The sequence below is a fragment of the Drosophila ficusphila genome, unplaced genomic scaffold, assembly GCF_018152265.1.
Source record: "Drosophila ficusphila isolate 14025-0441.05 unplaced genomic scaffold, ASM1815226v1 contig_197, whole genome shotgun sequence".
NCBI lineage: Eukaryota > Metazoa > Arthropoda > Insecta > Diptera > Drosophilidae > Drosophila > Drosophila ficusphila.
The window spans coordinates 3,258,053-3,283,507 of record NW_025064091.1 but is presented as its reverse complement, the minus strand read 5'-3'; the positions used below and the strand labels follow the sequence as shown (position 1 = coordinate 3,283,507).

At 40.3% G+C, this 25,455-nt stretch overlaps 1 protein-coding gene across 1 annotated transcript; it reads left to right on the top strand.

Moving 5' to 3' along the window:
• Positions 1–16,025: 16,025 nt before the first annotated feature.
• Positions 16,026–17,389, top strand: LOC108097461 (glycine-rich cell wall structural protein). The gene is made up of 3 exons (XM_017199735.1): positions 16,026–16,337; positions 16,676–16,933; positions 17,056–17,389. The coding sequence occupies exons 1-3, from the start codon at positions 16,253–16,255 to the stop codon at positions 17,175–17,177; spliced, it is 465 nt and encodes a 154-aa protein (XP_017055224.1). The 5' UTR covers positions 16,026–16,252; the 3' UTR covers positions 17,178–17,389.
• Positions 17,390–25,455: the final 8,066 nt, after the last annotated feature.

The window sequence follows — 25,455 nt, the reverse complement described above, 5'->3', positions numbered from 1 at the left end:
TTCCCTCTTGGCCAGGTTACTTCACAGTTGCTGCTGCTGCCGCGTTTGGACTTCCTGCTGTTGCATCTTGCGGGTGCCGCATGGCCACCATGTGACCAGTTGCACCAGCAACAGCAACAGCAACAACAACTGGTCATGGCAAGTAGCAACATGCAACAACAGCAACCACTGCAAACAGCAACATTCAACTAAGTGGCAATATTTTTCGGCCGCATCTGTTGGCCGCTGTTGCTTTTGTCATTACACATTTAAAATATCCCCGTACATACACACATATACATATATATAGTATAAATATATATGCACTTGTATATATATAAATAAATATATACATGTAACTATTGGCGGCAAGTGTGTGGGTATATATTTTTTTGTTTTTGGCCGGTCGCAATTATTTGCGCTTTTACTTCCTCGAGTCTTGCGTTGATGGCTACTTTCGTTTCGAGCTCTAAATGGGTTCATCGGAAAGAGCCCTCCAGCTCGATGGTGATAAGGGTCCAAGAGCGAAGACAAACTGGAATGCCCTGCACCGAAAAGCCGCTTAGGCCGAAGTTGTAATTCCCTGCCATTGGCTTGCTCATAATAAAACTAAGTAACAAATGCAAGTTGAATGCAAGGTAATCCTTTTACAAAATTAATTTACATATTCAACAAAATAAATCACTTAATTGTATTTCATTTAATTTTGCCTGTTACTTTATTAACCAACTTTGTAAGAGAGCCCTGTCAAATTTTCTCTAAAATTCGTGTCTTGTTTTAATCAATGTTGCGCATTAGTTACGACTGATGAAAATGAAACCGGAACAAAGTTCGCCTTGTTAAGCCAAAACCTAAATAAAGAGTTTCCAAACCCTTTATTACGATAAATCTCTTTGGTCGGCGATTTCCATAAATCATAGTAAAACGTTTTTCACATTCAAAGCCATTTGAGTTGATTGCATTGTTAAAACAATCAGCAAGCTGTCAACTTTTGCATTAACCAAACTTATTGGCAGTCGGCCATTCGCGCTGGTTACTTCAATCCTCCTCCACCACGAATAGATTTTGAAAAATGCATTTTACAAATAACGATTTACAAGTAAAACGATTAACAAGTGAGTTTTGCAGTGCACTTGATATGTATATATATATATAGGAATAACCTGATCCATTCCGAAGACCCAGATCCAAAACGCAGAGCCAGCGACACGCACAAAACAATTGGGAAAATATTTAAAGAAGTGAAATTGCATTCCGATGTGATGAGGTGTTGCCGTCGCGTTGATGCTGCTGTTGTTTTTTATGCTTTTTTTTTTTTTTGTTTTTTGTTTTTAGCTTTTTTTTCTTATATGTTTTTTTTTTTTTTTTTTTTTATTTTGGAGCTGCTGCGCCTAGGCCTCGCCCACATTTTGGCCTCCGTTTCGGTTTCGGTTCCTCAGTTTCTCAGTTTCTCAGACGGAGAGAGCCCTTAACTTCGCTTCAAGTGTAGCCGCACAATTATGCGGGTCCAGTCTTCCCCCTCCCCCTACCCCTCCCCCTACCCCTCCCCCTACCCCTCCTCCTACTCCCCTTCCCTTGCCCCCTTTTTCTTACACCTCTGGCCACCCCCTCAACCCCCCTCAAACATTCATCGCCGAGGCCTCCGGCTTTATGTCATGACGCAGGTATTACGCAATCCGCTTTCTTCTCGCCGTCTTTCATTCTCCCACAGACGCACAGTGGTCGAGAAATATATATTCAAGTGATCTTGCAGGTGTCATTAAGATTTTGCTTTGCTTTTTTAAAACAGATTTTGTAGTTCTACAATTAGTTGTTCGTTTAAATCTATGGGCTACACAATATTTATTCTTCATTGAAGTTTGGGAAGCTAAATTTTTATTAGCAAGCAAAAAAAATTTGTATGAATTTTGTATTTTAGGAACTACTATTGTTAAAATACACCTCCCATTCATAGCTCTTTAAAATGCCATTAGATTTTCAGCTGCCAAAAGAGTTGGTGCCTTGAATATTGTGTTATTTGCTTTAAATCCCCCATAGTTTATTTTTTTTATTTTTACAACATGTATACCTATTCGACCCACTGTGCGCTGTTGCTGTGACACTTGACGTTGCCGTCTTGGGCTCTGCGGCATTCCGGTCTTGCAGCATCCGCTTCTGGAGGGCGAGCAGTGGAGCAGTGGAGCGAGTGGATCCAGCGGATCCAGTGGGACGGCCAGGGACAGATGGAGGCCAAAGCGATTTGCAATTTGTCATGCCGCGTGCCGTGCTCCAGAAAGCATTGATTGCCATTGCCGGGCACAATTGGCATTTCCATTCGCATGGCACTGCCGCCTCACTTTCACAACTCGCACTTCGCCCACTTCACTTCACTTCACTTCACTTCACTTTACTTGGGCTTACTTCTGTTTATTTCCGTTGGCGCTGTTGGTTTTGTACCCCAGTCTCGCAATTCGCCTTAATTAATGCTAATTAAATGCGCTTATCGCCGCTCCTCGGCTTATCAGCCAGCGACCAGCCCTGCGAATCCGACTTTGACTTCCACTTCGACTCCGACTTCGACTCCATCTCCGATTTGGATTCAGATTCGGATTCGCATCCCCGATTCTCCCTTCGCCAATTCCCGATTCCCCGAATCACCATTTTCAGCATGCCTTTCGAACGCTTAATTTTATGTTAATCAGCCCAGCCATTCCTTCTGGGCTCCGATGCAAATGAGCCTTTTTTTGGAGAGGGGAAAAGGGAAAATGGGGAACGGGGGAACCTCCACAGTATTCCCATTCATATTCGCACTCGTGACAATCAAAAACGCAATGCGGGATAGAAAATTCATAAATATGTTTATGCCAGAACGCGGCAGTTGGGACATTTTTGGCAAACAACTGGCACGAGGGTGGTTTCAAAAGTAGCAAATATTCATAAACTGATGTCATCCATTCCATTTACAGAATTTGTTTGCAAACAAACTGATGGATTGAATTTAATTTTAATAAGAAACATAACTACAGAATTCTTTGAATCAACAAATCAGCACAAATTAATTTTAATATATTATATAAAGCAACTTAACTCTCGAATGCAATAGTTATTATAACTACTTTTGTATACTTATAATTCAAATAAGTATGTTCTCGTATTTGAAAAATCCAAATCAATCTTAAAGTTTTGAGATATCAGGTTTACAATAAACTCTGTTAATAATTTTAAGTAAATGTAAAAACTCTTTGTAGAAGTCACCCTAAGTGGGTTTATCTCTCAGCCAAAAACAAAGTGCTGGAACTTATTTACCAGCCCGCTTTTGTACAAATCCGTAAAAGTAAGCCGTAGGTGACTAACCGACTTGACTCCTGCAGCCTATTGATCCAACCTGCCTTGTAAGCAAGTATTCATGGATGAGTCCTCCGACTTATACTTCTATTTCTATTCCGATTCCGATTCCTATTCCTATTCCTATTCCGATTCCGATTCAAAGTGCGAGTGCGACTCCCTGGCATTTTGGCATAGTTAACGCATCCTCGCAGAACATTTCCTACATAAATATCTCGTTGATTAACTTTGAATTTTGGGCGCTATGTTGGCGCTGTCAACATTTGCCATTTCAATTTGGGCGCACGCATCTCATTTGCATTCCCAATAACGCTTTGAAGGCGTGGAACTGTGGCTGGAAATGGGTGGTAATGGGTGGGATTGGGTGGATTGCTCATTATGACACTTGAGTACGCCTTTAGAACGATTGGGGAAGTGGCAAGAAGGCACTCCAGACTCCAGACTCCAGACTCCCGATTCCAGACTCCCAGACTCTCGATTCGCTGCTCATGTGGCGTGAGCAATTCGAGGTGGCTGCAGATTTATGTTGCGTTGCCGCGACGGCCATAAATTACCATATTAATCGCCGGGAGGTGTTCAGTTCAACTCGGAAGCGAATGCCACCGAGCAGCAGCACCAAAATCGGATAGAAATCCAAACGAAGCCCAAAAGTCGAGCCAAGCCAAGCCAAGCCAAACGAAACGAGATGAGATGCGATGGGTCCAGCATTATGTTATGCAGCTAGCTGCCCAAAACCATAACCATTCGGTTTTTGGTTTTTAGATTTTGGTGTTTTGGTTTTTTGGCTTTTGACTGACCGACCGAGCGACCGAGCGACCCACCATGCCACTGCCACTGCCACTGCCAGTTGGCCAAAAGAAAGAAACGCACATCTGCCTGCCGTACAGCAAGTGTTTTCGGCCCTCGACTTTCACCCATTGCGCAAAATGTGGCCAACAACTCGGTTGGGATCTCCAATGGAGGAGTGCCCGCCGCCGATCGATCAGTGAAAGCATTTAGGATTTATTAAAACTGCAATGCAAATTAATATTTTCAGTTACGTAAGCATCCCGCCGTTCTTCTGATAACAATTCAATAAGTCAATGTCCTGCGGCTTATCTTATAAAGTCATGCGTATTGAGATAGTTTTCAATTATTTTTTCAAAACTACTGAAGTATGATGTAAGTAATTGTGTACTTTCTGAGCAACTAAATGCTGTTTTTTATTTTTAATATTTATATATGATTGCAAGGCTTTTAAAAAATCAAATATACTTTAACAACTTTGTCATCCCGAAACCAATCACTTAGGAGCTAAAATACTCTTTTACATATTTTAACAGATATTCAAATTATATTGTTTACCTGCGATAGTAGCGTTAACTTTTGTTTGTCTCTTTTTCGGATATTTACCGCCTTTATTTATCGGTCTCAGACAAAACACTGAAGTTAAAGATTGTTTAACAAAATATTTTCATAACATGTACACTAAATGGAAATATTTTATGTTTAAGAGATCCAAAAATAAACAAGCAGATTTGTTTGGGTGTTTACTAAAAAAATGCCAAGCCTACAAAACAAAACCATTTAAAATCAACTTTTTATGCTCAATAATAAATATGTATTCTTTATGGCATCGGAAAAGTATCTTTGAGCTTAAGAAATGTTGGTTTATTGATAGGAATTTTAATAAAAATATTTTTTAAACAATGAATAAAATAAAAAAAAATATGTTTCTTTGTGAACTATGATAATTTTATGTAAATAAAATTATATTTCTATAAATGGGGAACTAATAATTAATAGTTAGATCTGCTATTTATTAAAAATTTTCCCAAATTTTGTTTAGAGAGACCTAAATGATTTTATACTGATATATTGAATTCCAAAGCACCTTTTAACCACTGTCCACTATTCGAAGAAACCAAATAAAGGTTTGTGGCATGCGAAAAGGGTCCAAAAAGCCAGAAAGCGTCGCCATTCGTTAAGGTAAATTATTTTTCCGGATTCGCGATTCGGGGAAGACTCGCACTTGTCCCGCTTATGTCATCCCGTCCGCTCCCCCTCCCCCTTCCCTTCTCCCCTTCCCCACTGTCACCTGCGATCGGTGATCATTCAAGTGGCGGGTTTGTTTTTTGTTGTTATTTCTGTCCAACCCAACGGTAGCCTGTTGTCTTGGCCGTGTTTTCCATTTCATTTCGGCTGTGTGTGTTCAATTAACTTTCACTGCTCAACGGCCAACGCCTCGAGGCGCCCTTTTCAGCTTCCCAGCTTCTCAAATCCCCAACTTCTCGACACCAAATAGACTTCATTGCACGCATTGTCTTCGATTAGCAGCTATCGACAATCAACATGGGCGGAGTTACAAAAGGGGATCGCAGGGGTCAACACCTTCAATTGTGCGTGAAGGTGAGGGGCTCATTGTCTAACCGATCGGATAAACCGGATATCTTGATGGACCGCCAGCGGGTCAAAGGCCAAACAACCCGTCAATGCGAGCTGATCACCTGTGGATACGAGAAAAAGTAAAAAAAAAACCAGTGATCCGATGATCCACTGGCTTACAAATTCAGGGGCGGGGACCAATTTGGCGATCCCACGAGGGAACAGCGGAGATTACATCAAACGAAAACCCATCGAAAGTTATGAATAATTATGGCCAATTATGAACACATTATTGAATCTCTTTGTTGAGACTCTCGATCATGCAGTAAAAACTTAATGAAGACAATTTACTTTGTTAAAAGAAGTATTCACTTGATTTGCAAATTTAATTACCTTTCTAAAACATGTGCAATAATTAATAAATATTGTATGCTGTTAATTAGTTTTTTTTTTATAACTCAAGAGAGTTAAATTGTTTGCCTAACAACAACTTTTCTATCATCAACCCAGCAAATTATTATTCCCGCACGTTTGTACTTTGACATAACATTTTGTATTAATACAATAAGATACTTGTTCGCAAAGCTAATACCCTGCTGAATTCAATTCTACTAAAGATTTCTAGAGTTCGATACAGCAACTCCTAAGTTGGCTTAAATATTGAGCTAATCGGATTGCCCTTTGCTTTGACATTTGCCTAATTTGCCAGCTATTTTCCGGCATTTTCCGGCGGAGGCAGTGGAATCCAGGCAGTGGAGTCGCGATGCACCGGCCTGTGTCATCGTTCCTCCGTTTACTTGGCAGAAATTCAAAAACAAATGCAGCACACAAATTGTTCGAACTGAGGACTTTCTGTTGGCGGTGCTGCACAACTACAACTACTACAGTTGCACTTGCCACACAACGGACGTGCAGCATTCTGTTTGCTTTCAGCACCATCCACCATTCTCGCCAACGGAATCACCCACTGCACATTGGATTCAATCCTCAATAAAATTCATAGGTAATATATAAATTATATATCATCATTGGGAAAAGTAAAAAAAGAAACACGGATCGATCATCATTTGTTGCTAAAATGTATAAATAATCATTTGTCTTGCTTAAAAGCCTTGTTTCTCTGCTAACTTTCCATGATTTTGAGCAGTTGTAAAGGCTCAGTGCTCCACTGTGCACCGCCTCCATTTGAACGGGGCATCGCTGTCATGGAAACTTTTGGGAGCCGCAGCAGCTTGCCATCGAGCATCGCACATCGCACATCGCACTTCGAGAGGCAGCTGATTATGCGCTGTATGCTTTGTGTTTGATATGTCATAAGCTTGTTTGTTTGCTCTGCATGCATGCACTACGAAAACTGTCGCCGCCAGAGCAGAATCACTCAGAAAAAAGTATATCAAGTAGGTTATTCCTATATAGTTTATACACTATTAAGTTCTGAATATCAATTAGAATTTTCAGTCTCTTTTTAACTATTTTCTATAAGCTAAAAAGGAATAAGAACTACGTACTATCCCAAAATGTTTAGAATAAATCTGAATAAATCATTATATTCTTTAAATAAATATATTATTTATTTTTGTGAAACAAATGAAGGCATTTTAAACCAACCAAGGATCACAATAAGCTAAGTAAATTTAAAGAGATATGTTTCTTAGGGAATGATTTATTAGCCATCTCCTTGTTACCCCCATTAGTTGCATTATTTCTTTCAGTGCATGCCGCACTGCCCCAGGATGTTTGATAGTGGGTTGCCCAAGAAGCGGCAGCCACATGCGAATATTATTTTGCTTTTTGCTTTTATTTTTTTTCGCCGGTTTTCGCATCTTTTTCCGTCGTTTTGGCCGTTGTGTTGGCCGTGTTGGTATTTGGGCGAAAGTGCAAACAGCAGCGGCGCTCTCGAAATGTGCAAATATCTGCCAGTGGGCTCCCAGGTCGCCTCTCCCCGGATCCACATTATACACATATATATGGTATATATATCGTATAGTGTGGTGTGTGTCACTATCATTTGGAGCACGCAACTGCGGTCTTTTTGGGTTTTTTTTTTGGGGGGAGAGGGAAGAGGGGAAAGGGGAAGGGGACGTGCGTGGAATGGGGTGCCAAAATCAAATAACATTTGCCGTAATTACACAAGTACTCAACTATATTTATGCTTATTTATTTGCACACTCGCATCCAAGCTGCCGGCGATGTCTTTGGATCAGCATGGGACCTTAAAGCCCCAACCCTGGAAACCCTTTACCCCACCCTTCCCATCCCCCTCCCCCTCACCCTTCATCATCCCCCAGTGTCACCACTTTTCTTGCCACATTTTTGCGTTTGCAAATATTTTCACATCTCAAGGCACTTCCGCACCTTTCGCCCAGCGAATGAATGCCCTCGCTGCAGGGCGATTTACTCAAATGCAAGTGAGGTTACTGGATGGGTTTCATCTTTAATGTAGGCAGAGTAACCACTAAATAAATTTGGTAATTAAGAAAATAAAAGAAAATAAAATGCTATCAATATTTAAGTCGTAACTTAATTATGCAATTTCCTTAATTAGTTTAAGTTCGGTTTCTAGCATCTTATAAATGTGTTCATTTACATTTAGGTAATAGGTTATTGGATTATGGATAATAGGTCCTAAATTATGGATCTAAATTGTATACTCATTTTTTTACACATTTATATAGTGCATGAGTAAAAAAAGAAAACCATTTCCTTTTCTGTACGCAAATTAAGAAAGGTTACAATTTATAGAATATAATACCTATGCAATATATTATAAAAAAGACAAAAGGAAGGTATCTGTAGTACCTTAAATTTGTGCTCTAAAAAGTGATTTTGGTGGGAGGTCACCTTCGAGTCACGTTTCCGTTAACCAAGGTCAGTGTATGCAAATTTCGCAGTGCCTGCGGCAATGTTTTCCGAGTTGCCGACAGCTCTGCTATTGACTTTGGGATGCTGCACTGTGGCCCCAGTCCCCGAACCTCAGCTCCCCCCTTCCCCTTCCCATTCCCCTTGCCCTTCCTCCATGAGCAATCCCAATCCCCATTCGCAATCGCATTACCCCTCGGATAACTCGACACGCTTTCCCAGCGACTGTTTTGTTTGTCTACCTGTTGTCTGTTTAGACTTGGTCTTGGCCCGGCCCGCAGCTTAAGTTCCCTGTCGCCTTCTTCGGTTTTTGGCCGCAGTGCATAATTGAAGTGCAAATAGCGAGATGATGCCGAACTTGCCGAAAAGTGCGGCGAAAATTAAGCGACGACCTCGGCAAATCGAGTGCAAAGAGCTAATATATGTCGGGAACTCTGGAGTTGCCCAACCTGAACCAAACCAAATATACAAGGCCAAAACAAACAAACTCATGATGCAATTACCCACAATGGGCCACTTAACACTTGGGCGTGACCGCATCAACAAAACAGGGGTTGCATAAACCGATGCGCCGATCTGATGATGTCCGGGATTGATCAAAGAAAAAAAAAAAAAGAAAACAAGAAAAAGCTGGGAGAAAAAATGCTGGAAAAAGGGGGCTAAACCCAAAGATAAACGAACGAGATTCGCTTGCCCAGCTTGTTAGATATTTATCCAACAGTAGTGCCCTCCCTAATCTTGGCTTGTTTGTTGTTCAATTGGTCAAGAGAAAAGCGGTGGTAATCAGCGGACCAGCTCCCCAACGATAATGTGAAATGAGTTTGGGGAGCGGCATTTCATAACTCGGAAATAAGTGAACTGAAAGATGTTACAACCGAAAACTGCGCTACGCATGGAAAAGGCTTACTCTTTTCCACTTTAAAGATCACAAAGATTAATGCTTATTCAAGTTATTTTTACTTAGATTTGAATTTCATTTTAAAAGTAATATAAGGTAAGAGAAGATGAGGATTTCAATAATATATAGTAAAACTTTGCATATAGCAATAATAATAATAATTAGGCATGCTGCTTGCAAACCTTTATTTTCGAATTTCCTTTATAAATTTGCTTGTATAACCGATGGCGGTGCTATCGGTTATGGTCGATTGTTTGCCCGCCCGTTGATTGTGGGCCAGAGAGCATAATATTTTGCATAATTTTATTGCCGACACAGAGGAGGCAAACAATTGAGAGCCAAACAAAATATTGCCCCAAGCAGCGATGACAATGACAAAATACAGCGACGTTCGTTGGTCAATTTTTGTAATCGCATCCTTGATAAAACTGCACACAACATTTTCCATTCATGTCAGATTTTTCTAAGTTTTCAATGGTTTTCAGCATATGGATTTCCAGAACCCATAGCTTTGTCAATTTGTAGCGACAGCAGCAGCGAACAACAAACAAATCAGGCAACAATGGCGGGCAAATAAAATTATTTAGTCGCCTCGTGTAATCGGTTTGCAGCCCTGCATCGAATTCCGGGCTCCCCTCTTGGATCCTCAAATCAATTTGACCCAAGTTGCAAATAAATTTCCACACCATCCTGGCCATGGGCATTTGGCAGAACAGCCAAACAAATTTTTGCACAACTTTCTTTGTTATCGGTGGCCGTAAAAAGCCCCCATGTGATGTCATATCCATGTTCTCGTGCTCCTAAATGTATCTTGTATCTCGAGCGAATTTGTGTGTGTGCGTGTGTGTGTGTTGTGGGTACATTTTTTACGGTAATCAACGAGGAAACTTGGAAAACTCGTCGTCAAGAAGAAGTTGGAGGAATGTGGGTAAAAATGGGAAGTTGCAGAGCGCCTCACTCCTCGGAAAGAAAGAAAGAATTTTCAAGCCCGAGAGCAAACGTTTAATTACAGGGCTCGATGATATCCAAAGCGAGGCGTTTATTTATATATCAGAGTACAACTTATTCTTGTTCTTTTGAGGAACGCAATGTCTGCGAGCAGACGTACTTTAAAATCTTTTCGAATTAAGTAATTTAGTTGTGCTGCTTGGTGTTGCAATGATTACAGAGTAAGAGTTGAAAAAAGAAATACTACTGCATTTAAAAATAAATGGTTGTACATTTTTGATCAAGAAAATAAGAACTTATAAGGAATATTTCCCAAAAGTATATTGCACAAAAAGGAGCACAACGAAAGTTTATTTTATTTGGGTTAATTTAGAACAAAGGTGTATAAAAGATAATTTGTAATTATCTGCATCTAGATCTTAACAATGCACTTCACATAATGAACCCAATATTTGAGTATCTCTAAGTGCCTAACGAATCGACTATTAATCAAAAGCAGTAGTTTTCATAGAAAGACTTCATAACCCGGGCGGAAACTGACTTTTGATTAGCACAAAACTAATGAAAGTTGCCGAAAACAGTTGCCAAGCAGTTGTCAGTTGTCGAGTGTTCGAGTATCTGCTCCCTTTATAGTTCATCCGGGGTCCATGGGCAGATGCTCAGATACTTAGATACTTAGATACTCAGATACTTGGATACCGAGATGCTCTCGGATGTTCAGATGAACGGATGCGGGACAACGGGATTCCCAAGAGGCAGTTGGCCGGCTTCCTTCTCAAAGTAATTAAGCCGGGAAAGTATAGTACGAGTATCTCGTATCCATGAGATACCCACTGGAGCCACTGAAGTAACGACTGTGGCAGTAACCGAGCTTTTGTATCTGCAACTGGAGAGTTGCTCTCTGGACGCATTTGCATGCTTATTACTTATTCTTTATGCCGTTTGTTTGTCCGTTTGTCTGTTTGTCCGTTTGTCCGTTTGTCTGTTTGTCCGTATGTCCGTTTGTCCGTATGTCCGTTTGTCTGTTTGTCAGTTTGTTTGCTCTCATTTTGGCCATTTTACCCACCTCCTTTTCGCTCCTGACTTTGACTGCTCGTCCTGGATTCGACTCCTCGTCGTCTCCTGTCATAATTCCGAGCATTTAACATGTTTCTCTTGTCCAAATTGTCAGAGTTGTCAACTTGTTTATTGCATTTCAGTTTGTCATATAAGCCACTGCGATGTGGGTGCCTTTTGGTCGGCGAAAGGGTGGCGGGGTTTTACGGGGGAATTTTCGGGGGCCGCAAAACACTTGGATGGACTGGCTTACGGGCCCCCCAACGTAGCAAAAGTTTTCATTGACGTTGATGAAGTTGTAGCTGCTGCTGCTGCTGCTGCCTTTTGTGGCTTTTGCATTTTATAGAAACTGTCAAATAATAAAGCTAATTTGCATATTTTCCGCAGAGCAGCGCTGCCGTTTTCTTTTCTCCGCTTTCGAGAAGAAACTATGTGCGAGTGAGATTTCAGTTCTCGGCTTTCAGTTTACGGCTTATCTCCGGTTGCAGGCAACTACGGGCATTAAACGAATGCCCCGCATTCCACAGAACCCCATATGAATTCGTCATATGTTTCACAGAAAATAAGTGCACAGCAAAAAAAAGTATGATAAACTGTACATCATTAAATTAAGAGGAGAATTAATAATTTGGATTAATAGAAAAAATTCAAATACTAAATTTTATTATGATAATATTGAATTATTAGAACATCAAATTAATTTCATAAGACTATCAAATTAATTGAACATCAATTACATATTTATGTGTGAAATGTAAAGGGGCTTTTTTAAAATATAATTTCACTTCAAGGCCGAACTTTCGTTGTAATACTTTGTTTATTTTGACATGGCAGCAAATAGCTTGTGTAAATACAGGACAAACATCAACAGCACTTCGCTGGGACCATCCGCAAATTCACACATTTCAGGGAACAAGAAGAACTCCTGAGAGCACAAATATTGGTTCACACAACACAACATGTATGGCAATAACAAAAACAAACAGAACAATAAAAATAACAATATTAATAATAATAACACCGGCAACAGCAGCGCAACAAAAGCACTTGTTAGGCAACACATTTCTAATAAACCAAATACAAAACACAAAACTCACGTGGTCATAATAAATTGTACATGACATATAACATAATTATAGCGAGTTGAGTTTCCAGAAGATGCCAGTGGTTATTGATATTTGAAATTTTTAGTGACCATAACTTTGCCAAGTTTAATCCGATTAAAAGGTAAAGCACGCTTGTAATTGAATTCTTTACGGAATCTTTATCAACATGTTGAATTTAATGCATATTGATTTTTCGCCATTTTAATTGTTAGATATTTTCTGATGGTTTACAGAAAAGTGAACCAAAACTGTGGAATAAATTCATAAAAACGGAGATAGAATGTTTCTTTAAACAAAAATAAATTGTTGAAACCTTTTCATTAGGGATTTCCTAATGATAACTTTAAAACCGATCTCAGAGTATCCATGCAACTACCTTTAAGTTTGTGGTTTAATTCTCTTTCGATCGGAGAGTATTGTTTTTCTGGAAGCCAATTTCTATTTGGCCGGCATATAAATCAAAGCACCCACAAACAAATACATTGGACAAAAGAAAATGGATTTTCGATGGTGCATTGTTTACGAGTTTAATTTTGCATATGCCTTGTGGCCACGCCCCTCAAGTGCAGCCCCCCTTCTCACCGCCCCCTTTTTCCCCAACTGCATTGACCATAAAGGAATTTCAGTTGCGGCATAAATTTTTGTGGTCGGTCAACAAAGCGCGGCCAATCGAAGGTGGTAACAGGTGGGCGGGGGGCGGTGAAAGGGCGTCGAAAGGGGCGGGGTGGGGCTTCAAACTGGGTGAAGAAAGGGGTAAGAGAGAGGGGCAGAGGGGGAGGGGGTACAGGTGCGGTATCTGGGCGTGGCGGGCGTTTAATTGAGGTTACCCATTCAAGACTGGAAAGTGGCCGTCGAGAAGCAGATGAAGTGACCTGTTTACCCGCAAGACGAGCTTCAAGATACAAAGATACAAAAGGGGAGAGAGTGAGATAAATTCCGGCGAAGCGAAAACCAATAAATAAGCTTCGGGCTGGGAGAAAGAGAGAGGGAGATGGCAAATGGCGATGGCGATGACGTGCGCGGTAAAAGTAATGCCTCGTCGGCGGTTACGTCACATGTATCTATCAGATACGCGCACGTAGCGCCGCTCGATCGCCGGAGCACACTGGTTACGCTTATTGGAAAGCATCATAAAAACCTTACATTTCATTTTATTAATATAAGAAAACGCCTGATTTCAAGACATATAAACAAACAAAAATATATCAAGTACTTTACTAAACAAAATAAATACAACTAGATTTAAGAAATACATTACACCCATATCATCTATACAACACAAAAAATATAAAAATAAATAATAATTTAAATTGAAAAAGAATTATTTATTGCAAATTGTCATACAGATTTAAGCCAGAAAAATATTTACAAATCCATGATTTGTTTTTTATTGAAATTATTAAACTTTAAAATTCTAGCAATCATTTAACTGATTTATTTATAATTCCTATCAAATTCTTTTGATTTTATTTTTAGTAAAAAGTAAAACCAGTGTCCAGCTCTGCGGTTGTCGCATCGTTCTCCTGCTTTTATTGCCGTGTATTGTTTTCTTTTTGGGTGCGCGAAGTTGAACTTACAAATTGAGATACATGGACGCAGATACATTGCGATACAAATGAAGCGAAGGGCCAACCGAAAAGCGGTATTCTAAAATACAAATGCCAAGGTGGCTTTGCTGGCACATAAAAGTGTACAGAGGTATTTTTTAATCTAGCGATTGTGGTGAGATGAACGAACATCAATTCTGTGCCATCAACAGTATCTCACTCTCCTCTGCAGTGAACTTCATGTTAATGTCGAGCTGTAATTTTTTCGGCGAACAGCTTAAGTTGCAGATACAAAACCGGAATGCATAACAAGCTGGCTGGGCCGCAGATTAGGCCACAGATTGTTGCCTTTTCGAATGTCGAAGTTGTGCGTGAGATCCAAATGGAGGGCGGCCCATCCGTCTTGTTATCCGCAAGTACGCATTTGTATAATCCGTATCTGTAGCTGTATCTGTATCTGTATCTGCATCTGCATTTGTATTTTGTATCTGCAGCAGGTGATGACATCACTTGTGTAATTTTTTGTGTCCGAATGCTTGTGTGCGTTTGCGTTTGCGTTGGCAGACATGACAAGCGGATTTGCATCAAAAACGTGCAACAAATTTACAAGATAATCAACACAGAGCGACGACGAGCACATAACGAGATACACGTACTGTCAGATACTCTCCGCACTCGAGCCGGTGGCAGTTGCAAATGCAAATGCGGATGCAAATGCGAATGGAAATCAAAATGAAAACGACATCAAAATGAAAATGAAAACGACAGCCGAAATGAACATTTCATATTTGTTTTTCCAAGGGTCCCGAGAGCCCTGTTAGCTTTTTATGCTCGCTTTCATCAGCTGCATTCAAATTGCGCTTGACCAGCCTCAAAGCCCGGGCTCAATTCACTGGCCAAAAAGCCAAGCAGCCAGCAGACAGCAGACAGCAGCAGCAGCAGCAGCAGCTGGCAGTTAATTAAATGAAATTACATTTGGGAGCCATTTCATTGAAGTTGCGACTCTTCAAGGGACTTTCTCGCCTGTCCAACTGTCCAGTTGTCCAGTTGTCCAGTTGCTTCTGCTGCATCGAGATAATCTCGAGGGTGAAAGTGGATCAGAGATGATCACAGCTCACGGCTCACATCACCTAGAATGCGATTTCTGCACTCCATTATGCTAATGGTCAATCCCAAGAGATCGGGCGGCGACCACGGGGCAAACGATCAATTAGCAACCCGGACTCAATCAAAATGAAACACTTTTACTTTGCTCGCCGCGTTTCGCTTTAAACGATTAACAACCCAAAAGACCGAACCCAAAAAACCAAAAGCCAAAAACAAAAACCCGAAAAAAAAAAGCGAACAGCATAAAACCGAAAACAAGCACCAAACGAAATCGTTTCTGATGTTTGTTTTATGCGCATAATTCGAAATTTATTTTGTCTTATTAATTTTTACATAAGCGCTGCTCTTCCGCATCGCTGGGAAAATAACTTGGAACGCTGGTGCTTCGGATGGAGCAATTAACGACTTCGGATCGAGTGGAAAAGTAAAAGTTGAAAGGGTTGCAGCTGCAGGTGGCAAAGTGTCTTCGCTCGAATTGATTTCGCTGCCAATCGAGAAGAAATGTGTCAACCGACAGAAATTTGAATCTGACCGCGTGGGAGTTTTCTACATTTTTTTTTTTCTGTGTTTTGTTTTGTTTCGGCTCAGTTTTGCCAATCAAGTTGTCAGACCAAACAGCCAAACAATCGAAACAATAAAACACAAAATAAAAAATAAAACTCCCAGCCTGCTGCTTCGATTTGGTTCACATTTTGCGGCCCCCGTAACTTTCGTTAGCAGGTTTTTTTTTTTGGGTTTTGAGTTTTGGGTCCACTGGAAAGCTGAAATCCGAGATCTGAGCATCAACTGTCGTGTCATTTGCTTTGTGTCGTGCTGTCTGAAGAGCCATCAAATCAAATCATATATGAATTTGTCACAGGTCGAAAGCGAAAGCCGCAGACAGTCAGTCGTCCGCCACTCGATCGCGTCTCTATAAAGGTTTCCTTTGTTGCAGTCGACGCACGGCAGTCCCACCATCAGCACCTTCACTCGACACTCGACACTCGACAATCGCCACTCGATACTCTCGACAGTTGAATCTCTCACAGAACCACAGAAGGCACAGCTCCTCGAAGGAACCTCAGATGTTGCGCATACGCAGTGTGGACCACGCGACTCTGCTCGTAATTGCAGTCATCACGATTGTGGCCGCGAAACAGGAGAGTTCAGGTAGGAAACGGGTGGAAAAACATTCAAACATTTCCATTCACCATACTTAACAGAACCATAGCTTAGGTATAGACATATTCATAATTTCAAAAAGAAAATATCGAAATTACAGATCGTAATATTAGGAAGCACTAATACTCAAATTATTACTTTTACTGACATCATATTAATCATAGAATGAATTCTTTTAAATCATTCGTAGAATTAATAGAATTTTTAAGAATCATTTGAAGAAAATATTTTTGTTGAGTGATTAAAACAAATAAGATATTTTTGTAAATTTTCCGTTTAAAAAATCTTTGGTTTCAAGCCACTAAACCATTATTGCCTCTTTTCAGTGCGTCAATTTGGTGGCCAGAACTTTGGCAACGCCCTTGGCCCTTCTTTTGGGGCAGGCGGAGCAGGATTCGGAGGGGCTGGGTTCGGCGGACCCGGATCCGGAGCAGGAGTGGGAGTGGGAATGGGAGGCCTGGGATTTCCGGGACAGGGCTACGGACCACCGGGGCAGCAACCGGGATGCCCGCTGTGCGACTCGTCGGTCTACTCCTACTGCTCCCACAAGATGGTGCACGACGCCTGTTGCTGCGACTTCCCAGGTAATTTATCACCGGATCGGGCCACATTATTCATGCCCGCCCTTTAATCGCCGGCATTTAATAATTTTATTCAATAATGCGTAATGCGTAATGCTTAATGCGCAATGCGTTTTAACCCGCAGGCGGTGGTGCCCCGCAGTTGCGACCGCAGCAGTGTTTGTACTTCGACTGCTCGCTGCTTTATGCCAAATCCTGTTACGAACACGCCCTCATCAGGAACTGCTGCTGCAACAATCCCTACTGAAGCCCAGAACCAAAAACCCAACCCAACCCAACCAAACCATCCTGTCAACCGGCATTTATATCGGAAAGCCCAGCCAAGTGATTTGTTTGCACTTTTGATTAATTTATTCGCTCAATCCCATTTAAACTGCATGTGCCGCGAACAGCTTAATTTTTAAATCGAATTCTTGCGAACGGCGATGCTAAATTAAATTAAGTAAATTATTTGAAAAATACACCTGTGTTCACTTTGATTTCTGGCTAATTGGACGACAAGGCGGACTGGCTGAAATTGGCTTAACCGAGAATACTTTTAGTTACAAACCAAATACAGCGAAATTGAATTAGCAAAAAAAAAAAAAAGAAGAAGGGTTCGGTAGTTGGCATGGCAACTATTTTATTTTATTGGAACCCCACTTAATTTGCAAATAAATGCGAGCAATATTTACAATTTTAATAAGCATCAAAACATGGTTTAATAGGCTTAACAAAATCGGGGGGTTCCCATTACCGTAGAAAAATTACATTGAACCCGAAAAGTTTATCCGTGTTTTTGGGGCAAACATGATTTAATTTTTTCTAAGCCGTAAATGAAATACATTCTCTGCGCTGAGCTGCGATGCATTGCCCATGGACACTAACTTGTTCGCCGGATTATTCGGCATTAAAAATGTGTTCAATTAATTCATGGCTTTTGTTTTCATTTCACCTACTCGCTGCCTCATTTATCAATTGTCGTGTTTCGGCGCGCTCCAAGCTATTAGCATAATGAATGTTTTCTCTCCAGATTAATTGATTTTTAATACGCAGCCATAATCGGCACACAAATACGCATCTACATCCACAGCGCTGATACTACCAATTTTTCCTATTTTTTTGTGTTTCATTATCTAATCCCAACTTATGTGGCTCCATAAATTATTTACGAGAAAAAATCACATATATATTTAAGCGCGACGCCGGCCATAAAGTATACAACTTTCCATTTACACGCACATTTAAATTTAAATTAATTAGTTTGAGCACAAACACGACCAATTGTGAATAAATAAGGCCCAAGAAACCGAACAAGACACCAAAAAAAAAAAAAAAAAAAAAACCAAAATAAATAAAAATGAATGCCGAAGCAAATAAACAAAACTACGATAATTTTTTCGCTTGCCCGCCCTCTTGAAACTCGCTGGAAATTTCGCTGGCGATTATTAGATGACAGCAGCCAAAAAAAAAAAAATAAAAAAATAATTCAGAAGATAATAATGACGACTCAAAACTGGGCCGTCGCTTTCTTCAGTTCCCCATCCATAAATCTAAAATTATAAAAAATCTCTCGTAATCCAAGCAGCCGAAACATCGACAACAACAACAGCAACAAGAAAAATAACAACAAATGAAGGAGCAGATGAGGCTAAAAATTCAAATCCAAGGCGCGGCAAGAAATATTAGCATATTACATAAGAATTTTCACTTTCATTTAGTATTTCTTTGCCACCACTTGCCTTCTTTTTCCCTACGATTCCATTCCATTTGAGATGACGAAGTCGCCCTCTCGGCAAATACTTTTTGCTTGATTAGCATAAATCTCTATATTAAGTGGCCGGCATTTTCGAGAGAGGAGTATGGCGATGGAGATTCGTATGGAGATGGAGATTCGGATGGAGATGGCGATGGAGATTTAGATGGAGCCAAAATCCGACTGACAGGCGGCAAGGCCGTTGCCAATGGCAGCTTTCTCCGAAAGCCTTGCCACAGGGAATTACGGCATTACGGCATCACGGCATCACGGCACCCCGGCTGTTTATTAAATATTTATAAAAGTGATTCGTACCCATGGATCCGCTAATGGGGTTATTTCGGCGATACATCACCTAGTTTTCATCCGATTTTAGTGCGGTGACTAACTTGGCGTTAATAGGCTCATCCGGGTTTCACTTCGATCGCGTTTCGATCGCATTTCAATTCGATGTCTTAACAAGGTAAATAGAAATTAGATACGCAAATATGCCAAACAATTTATACGCAGAAAAATCAAGCATAACTTGACCGATTCAAGATTAATATCTACATAATTTCTATAACAACTATTAAAAAAATATTTTACAATACTTTGACCCTTCAATTAGGGCAACATTTACTCCGTGTAGCGATTGCAATTCTTTAAGTAATTCATTACAAAAAAGCTCTACAATGTCAACTAATATTTAAATTACATTTTTCAAATTTTGCTTAATGTTCGAAAATATAAGATAATATAATACATTTTTTTCGTCGCATATGTTTCATATATATTGTTTCATATATAATGATAATCAAGGCTAAATCCAAGTTGAGAACATCCAGCTTCGACCTGATTTAGACCAAAGTTTGGCAGTGCGACTCGTTGGCGCAACAATTGTCCGGGCAATCGAGCAGATGACCACGCCCAAACGCTTGCCTCATTGACAGTTATTGGGCGAAACAAACTTGGCTTTCTTTTCTGGCCTTTCCAGCCCCGCAGGACGAAGGAGCCTTTTTCCGATTGGAGGGGATATATAGATGGATATAGCCCGGCAAAGGCAACCGAGATAATCACAAAAGTTTTGTAATAATTTCAATTTTTTCCGGCCACTTCTTCGCCTTCATCTGCGGTTCGGTTCGTTTTGCTTTTGGCCCGGTTCTAAGTGTGTACGTGTGTGTGTGTGTGTGTGTGTGCTCTTCTTCTTCGTCTTTTTCTGGACTGGATTTTCCCTGCCGTTTGCACTTTTCTAACAATTTCGCTTCAAATGAAACCTTTAATGGATTTCAAAAGAAAAATTTATTTTGACAATGACAATGAATTTTCCCTGCTTTTCGCCTCCCATCCACATTTCATTTTATTTATTCATCTAGAGATCCCTATTGTTGTTGCTCCTTTCCTTTCGTTTTTTTTTGTGTGTTTGTTGTTTTTTTTTTTTTTTTTTTTATTGCCGTTCCAAAAGTTTTTAATGAGCGCGCGTTGAAATTTTATCTGCTAGCTCAACCCTCTGCGCTTTTCCTTTTTCCCCCCGCATTTCCCCGAGGTTCTCGTTCTTTAGTTTCAGTTCGGTTTCGTAACGTTTCGTTTCGGTTTTTTGTTGCCTTCTTTATGAAGTAAAAACTCGGGACACGTTTACTTCATCAAATGCGCTTAATTAGAATTAGCATCGGAATGTTGCCCTGCTGGGGAATTTGGCTCAATTGCGAGCCGGAAAGCAAGAATCCTTGGGAAAAGCAAAGGATTCAAGCATTCAACTCTACGTCCAATGTCCAACTGGCTATGAAAAGCAAAAATTTAAGGGCCACTCCACCTGGCTGGTTTTTTTTTTTTTTGCGGGCCAAGCGGAAAAAATTTCACAAATTTTTTTGGAAAATGTCAAAGGGATTGGAGCACGGCTCGTCCGTTTTTCCAACACCCCGGGCGGGAAAATGCGTGATGGTCGGGCCAAAACAATAAAAGCAATATTTGGACAGGCTCCTGATGCAGAAAATTGTTGTTCAACAAGGTGCTGTGGGTAATGACACCGAAGAAAACAGCCGAAAGGAAACAGGATACAGGCTACAGGATACAAGTTCGGAGCTGTGGAAACTGATTTCAATTGTTTTAGGGTCAGACTCTGTGATAAATTTGCGGTAGCACTTTAGCACAGAAAATCAATATGAAGTTCAATTGGTAGTAAAATAAAATTGTGACTATATATTTACAAATATCCCAAATGAAATATAATAAATACTTTAAACTTAGTTCTTTAGACATTAGTTTAGGTTTGTTATTTTATAGAAAGCCCAAACCAAACCTTATTTGATTTTACAATATTTCAAGAGCTAAACTTTAAACGGTTATGCATTTGGTTTGGTATTGAAGATTTTGGCGTTCCATTTCCCCGATTTTCGAGGAAGGCTTAAGCTTTCCGCTATGCTTTCTCCACCGATTACGGGGAACTTCATCAGACATCGTAATCCCCGCAATGGACAACTTCAATTCCGTCAAATGGTGTTACGCAACCCAATCGCGCAATTACTAGCACACGCACTCCACATTCACCCGAAAGTAAATAAATATTTGAAAACAAATTATAAGAAGAAATGGCCCGCAATAAGTCTCCATTAACTGGTGGATTATATAGACGTATATAAACACAATTATGCTCATTATAATGACGATCGGGAACGGGATGCTCGGTTGGTTCCGTGACCATTTCTCACTTTCGGTAAATTAAATTCGCATAAGCAAAATCAGCAAAGAAAAACGATACCGAAACTTAAAATGATACTGAAAATGAAAACGAAACCGAAAAGAAGCGGACAAAACAAACAAAACGCTGCCAATGGCCCATGACAACAATGGAAAATGAGAAGGGGGAAAAAGACCAACACAGAGAAAAAATGTCGATACTATTTTAGATTAATTAATAAATAATATAAATTAGAGATTAGAGATTACAAAAGAAGTTTCATTTTTGGTAAGAATTTATGGACTGCAAGTTTAAAGTGATTTTTTATAGAAATTTGAATTTTATATATTACAAATTATTATTTTCTCTGAGTGCTTAAAGAAATGAGACAACATTAAAATGGCCAAAAACTGCAAAAAAAAAGGCGTTGAGGTGAGTTTGGGGTATCATTTAAAGCTGGCCATAACCACTTCCAATCGCGCCGAGTCATCAAAATTACCAGCGACTACGATGATGAACGATTATGATGACGATATTGTTCACGACGAGAGTTGCTTGACTCCGAAAAGAAGAAACAACCAAAAACTTTTGAATGAATCACAAAACTAACAATTGAACACAATTCAAGCAAAAAGTAATGGGATGAAGTACAAAGGGTGCAGAAATAACTAAACAGTCGTACCTTATGCAATACTTCATGGTGCAGAGAATCTATTTTTTGCAATATCAATTTGCAGTATTTGACATGGTAGTTCCTTTTTATATTAGAATATAGTAACCCAAGCCATTCGCAAATATTGAAAACTAATTGGAACCTATGAAAACGTTTGGCAAAGGTAAACATTTGCTCTTAACCTAATGGCTTGTATGTTTTATTGGTTTCACTTGTCGAAGTTTAAAAGAGTCAACCTTGGGAAATTATAAGTCACAATGGCCGAGAGGTCCGAAAACACAAAAGGACCTCCGGCGAAGGACTTGGCCAATAAAAGGAGGTCCGGAGGTGCATTAAACTCCCAATAACAATGAGCCGAAGGACAGATCAACTGTCTGGCAAGTAGATATATACTATACTATATATACTGGAAAAGGAAGTCGTCCCTAAGTGGGTGCACATGTCGCTGTCTCTTTCTCCGTCAAAGGTTGTGCGGAAGTGGAAATCTCTCGACTAAGAAATCCAGCAAGGATCTGCTGGACTTTTATGTACTCAAAACCAGCAACTTTAAATGCGAATGAAATTAATTTCCTTAACTGCCCTAATTAATACCAAAATATTGTAGAAGCTCCCTGCTCAACTGTTTTTTTAATTAAATGTTTATCGCATTTTTAAATACCTTTTCCCAGCAGCAGTCTAATATGCCATCTTATCTTCTTTTTAGGAGAGTATTTCGAGAATTTCGTTGGCTTTGTTAGTTGCAATTGTTTTGACCCAAACAAAACAACAACAAAAGCCTGAGTTGTAGATACATTTTCGCTATGTTCATTGTCTGCTTTTTGCTATTCCTTTTTTTTTTTTTTTTTGGGGACAGGGATAATGGACGAGGGAGGAGGAGGGGGAAGGTGGAAGGGGGTTTTCCTGGCTGCGCGCTCATTTTCTAGCCGTTTTCCCGCTCCTTGGCCCTCATCCCACCGACTTTTCTTTGTGCATACGCGAGTCGAGGTTGGGTTGAGGGTTGAGGTCCTAACAAGGACAATTTGTCACACGAAAAGAAAAAACGTCGAACAAATATCATTTATATCAAAAAGAAATTCATTAAAAGCTAGTTAAGTTTGCCCAGCATTATAAAAATCATATTTAATGGCAGTTTCTATGTTGAAAAGTAAATTTATCTGTACGATAGAATAGAATTATGTATAATTTAAAAATGAGTAAAAAATACACAACTTTATGTTCAATGAAAGGGTTGCATTTAAATACATTTAAAATAAAAAAAAAATTTAACCAGACGGTTTAAACAAAAAATATTGACATCCCAACGTGTTTCAAAGGAATCACGACTTAACAAGCACTGATTTCTTTTTTAAACTTATCCCTTGTTTAATATATATATATTTTCTTCCGGTGCAGCCTGCAATTTTGTTGTTGCTGCTGTCGTTCCCCTGTGCGTTTTTTTTCTGGAAAGAGCTTAGCAATGCAAACAAAGACAACAACGGGCAGACGGACTGAATGTAATTTCTCCTAAGGACATCAACTAAGCAAATACAGGACTAGGGGGCTTAGTTGCCTCCTCGCTGGCTGCATCCTTTCTCCTACTCTCTCCCCCTTTCCCCCCTTTCCCCCTTTCCCCACTTTCCCCACGTTCCCCTTTCTCCGTCGTTCCTGTTTGTCGGGGCTGTGTGCCAAGGCATTATTATTATTTCATTTTTCTATTATGTTTTGTTTCGTTTGGACGGTGTATTTTTCCATGTCCTTTGTCATGTCCTGCGAGTTGCCAGCTGCAAACATTTTTCACCGCTAGTTTGAAGTCCTGCAACGACTATTGCGCTCCTTTCCTTTCCCTTCCATTTTTTTTTTTTTTTTTTTGGTTTCTCGTTTTAGCCACGGCCCTCACTTTCGGCGCCCGGGAAAAATCAGTTTATGTTACATTTTCTTTCGGCTTTTGTCTCCGCTCGTGCTTGAGCTTTTTTTTCTCTTTCGCTCTTTTTTTTTTTTTTTTTTTTGTTGTCATCTGGCTTGGAGTTCCACGAAAAGTTTGTTTATTTTCCGTATTTCTTTTTCACGCGTCTAAAGTTACACAAATAAAATAAAATTTGTTTCGACTCATAAACAATAAGAGTGACAGGCCACTGTCACCGAAAGGACAACAAGGCGACGAGAAAAGGACACCCGGGGAGGAAGGAATCAAAAGTGGACCTAAGCTTGGCTTTCGCTCGCTGTCAGCTGTTGTCAAATAGTTCTTGTGGAAGAGCTCTTGCGGAAATTCCCATGGAACTTTTCGAACGGAGCGTTCTGTTTATATATAATAAATAAAATGGATTCTTACATAACAATCTCAATAAGGTATATTTATAACTCATAAATATACAAGTTCCGTATCAATTACCCTTTTATATCTCATAAAACGTAGAAGAATAATCTGCTGTCAATGAAATAACTTCCCTGAGACACAATTTCAAACTAATACAAACTATTTGCTTATTATTCAGTGTGCAGGAATAATAAGCAAATACAAACTGCACACCCTGCAAAAATCAAGGTAGAAAATCACAATTTCTGAAGCCTGCAGCTGAGCTGTGGAATCCAAAATTCCAAATAGGTAATTTGAATGCCGAAATGGACTTGCGTGTGATCGGTCCTGGGAATTATGGGGCAGATATCGGAGGTCTCTCGCCTGCCAACAGATAGCGATGCCTATTAGGAGCCAGCATCGTTAGTCGGTTGCCATAGTTTATTAAGCCCTGGTTAAAAGGGACGGGCCAATTCTCATTCTCAGCTTGTTCTTGTTCCATCATGCTGTCTCCTTCTGCCCCCATCTACCCATCTCTTTCATCCTTCTCGTTGACTGATGTATGCCTAACATTTTCACATTTTCACATTTTCGGATGCTGATGGCTTCAGCACGCGTTTCGCATTGGCAGTTATGATGCGGTTGCCTTGGCTTCCCTTCCTTCTCGCATCATTTGCCTCCCATTGACCCCCCCAGAGCTTCTGCCACATCCTGCCACGCCCACCGTTCCAACCGCCCTAACTGCCCCAACTGCCCCAACTGCCCAGAACATCCAACTTGTGAAAAAGTGCATTTTGAGCTTCTTCTCTAGCTTTTTATCGCTTCCACCACGGCCGCCATTTTTGTGGGCTACGGCTGGCATTTTGTGTTTGCTGGTCACGTTGTTGCACTTAATTGTCGAAAGTTGTCAGCGCCGTTTGCCAAAGCACCGAACTGCCCCACCCACGCCCACCGCCCACCGCCCACCGACCACTGCAGCAGGCACTTTTGGCCATCCAGTGCTAATTGCTCGCAGTGCGTGAATTGCGTGAGTTTCTTTTGGCGGCCAGCGTCCAAAATCAAAGGGAGGAGATTGCCAAAGGCCCGCAAAATGGGGGAGAATCACTGGGAAATACCTATTCTCAAGTTTAAGACACATAAAACTAAAGCCATTTTATGCGAAATAAAAAGGATTTAGTAATAGCATATG

Coding starts and splice junctions, on each gene's coding strand:
- LOC108097461 (XM_017199735.1), top strand. CDS start 16,253: ATGTTGCGCATACGCAGTGTGGACCACGCGACTCTGCTCGTAATTGCA. Junction 16,338..16,675: donor CGCGAAACAGGAGAGTTCAG/GTAGGAAACGGG, acceptor GCCTCTTTTCAG/TGCGTCAATTTGGTGGCCAG. Junction 16,934..17,055: donor CTGTTGCTGCGACTTCCCAG/GTAATTTATCAC, acceptor TTTAACCCGCAG/GCGGTGGTGCCCCGCAGTTG.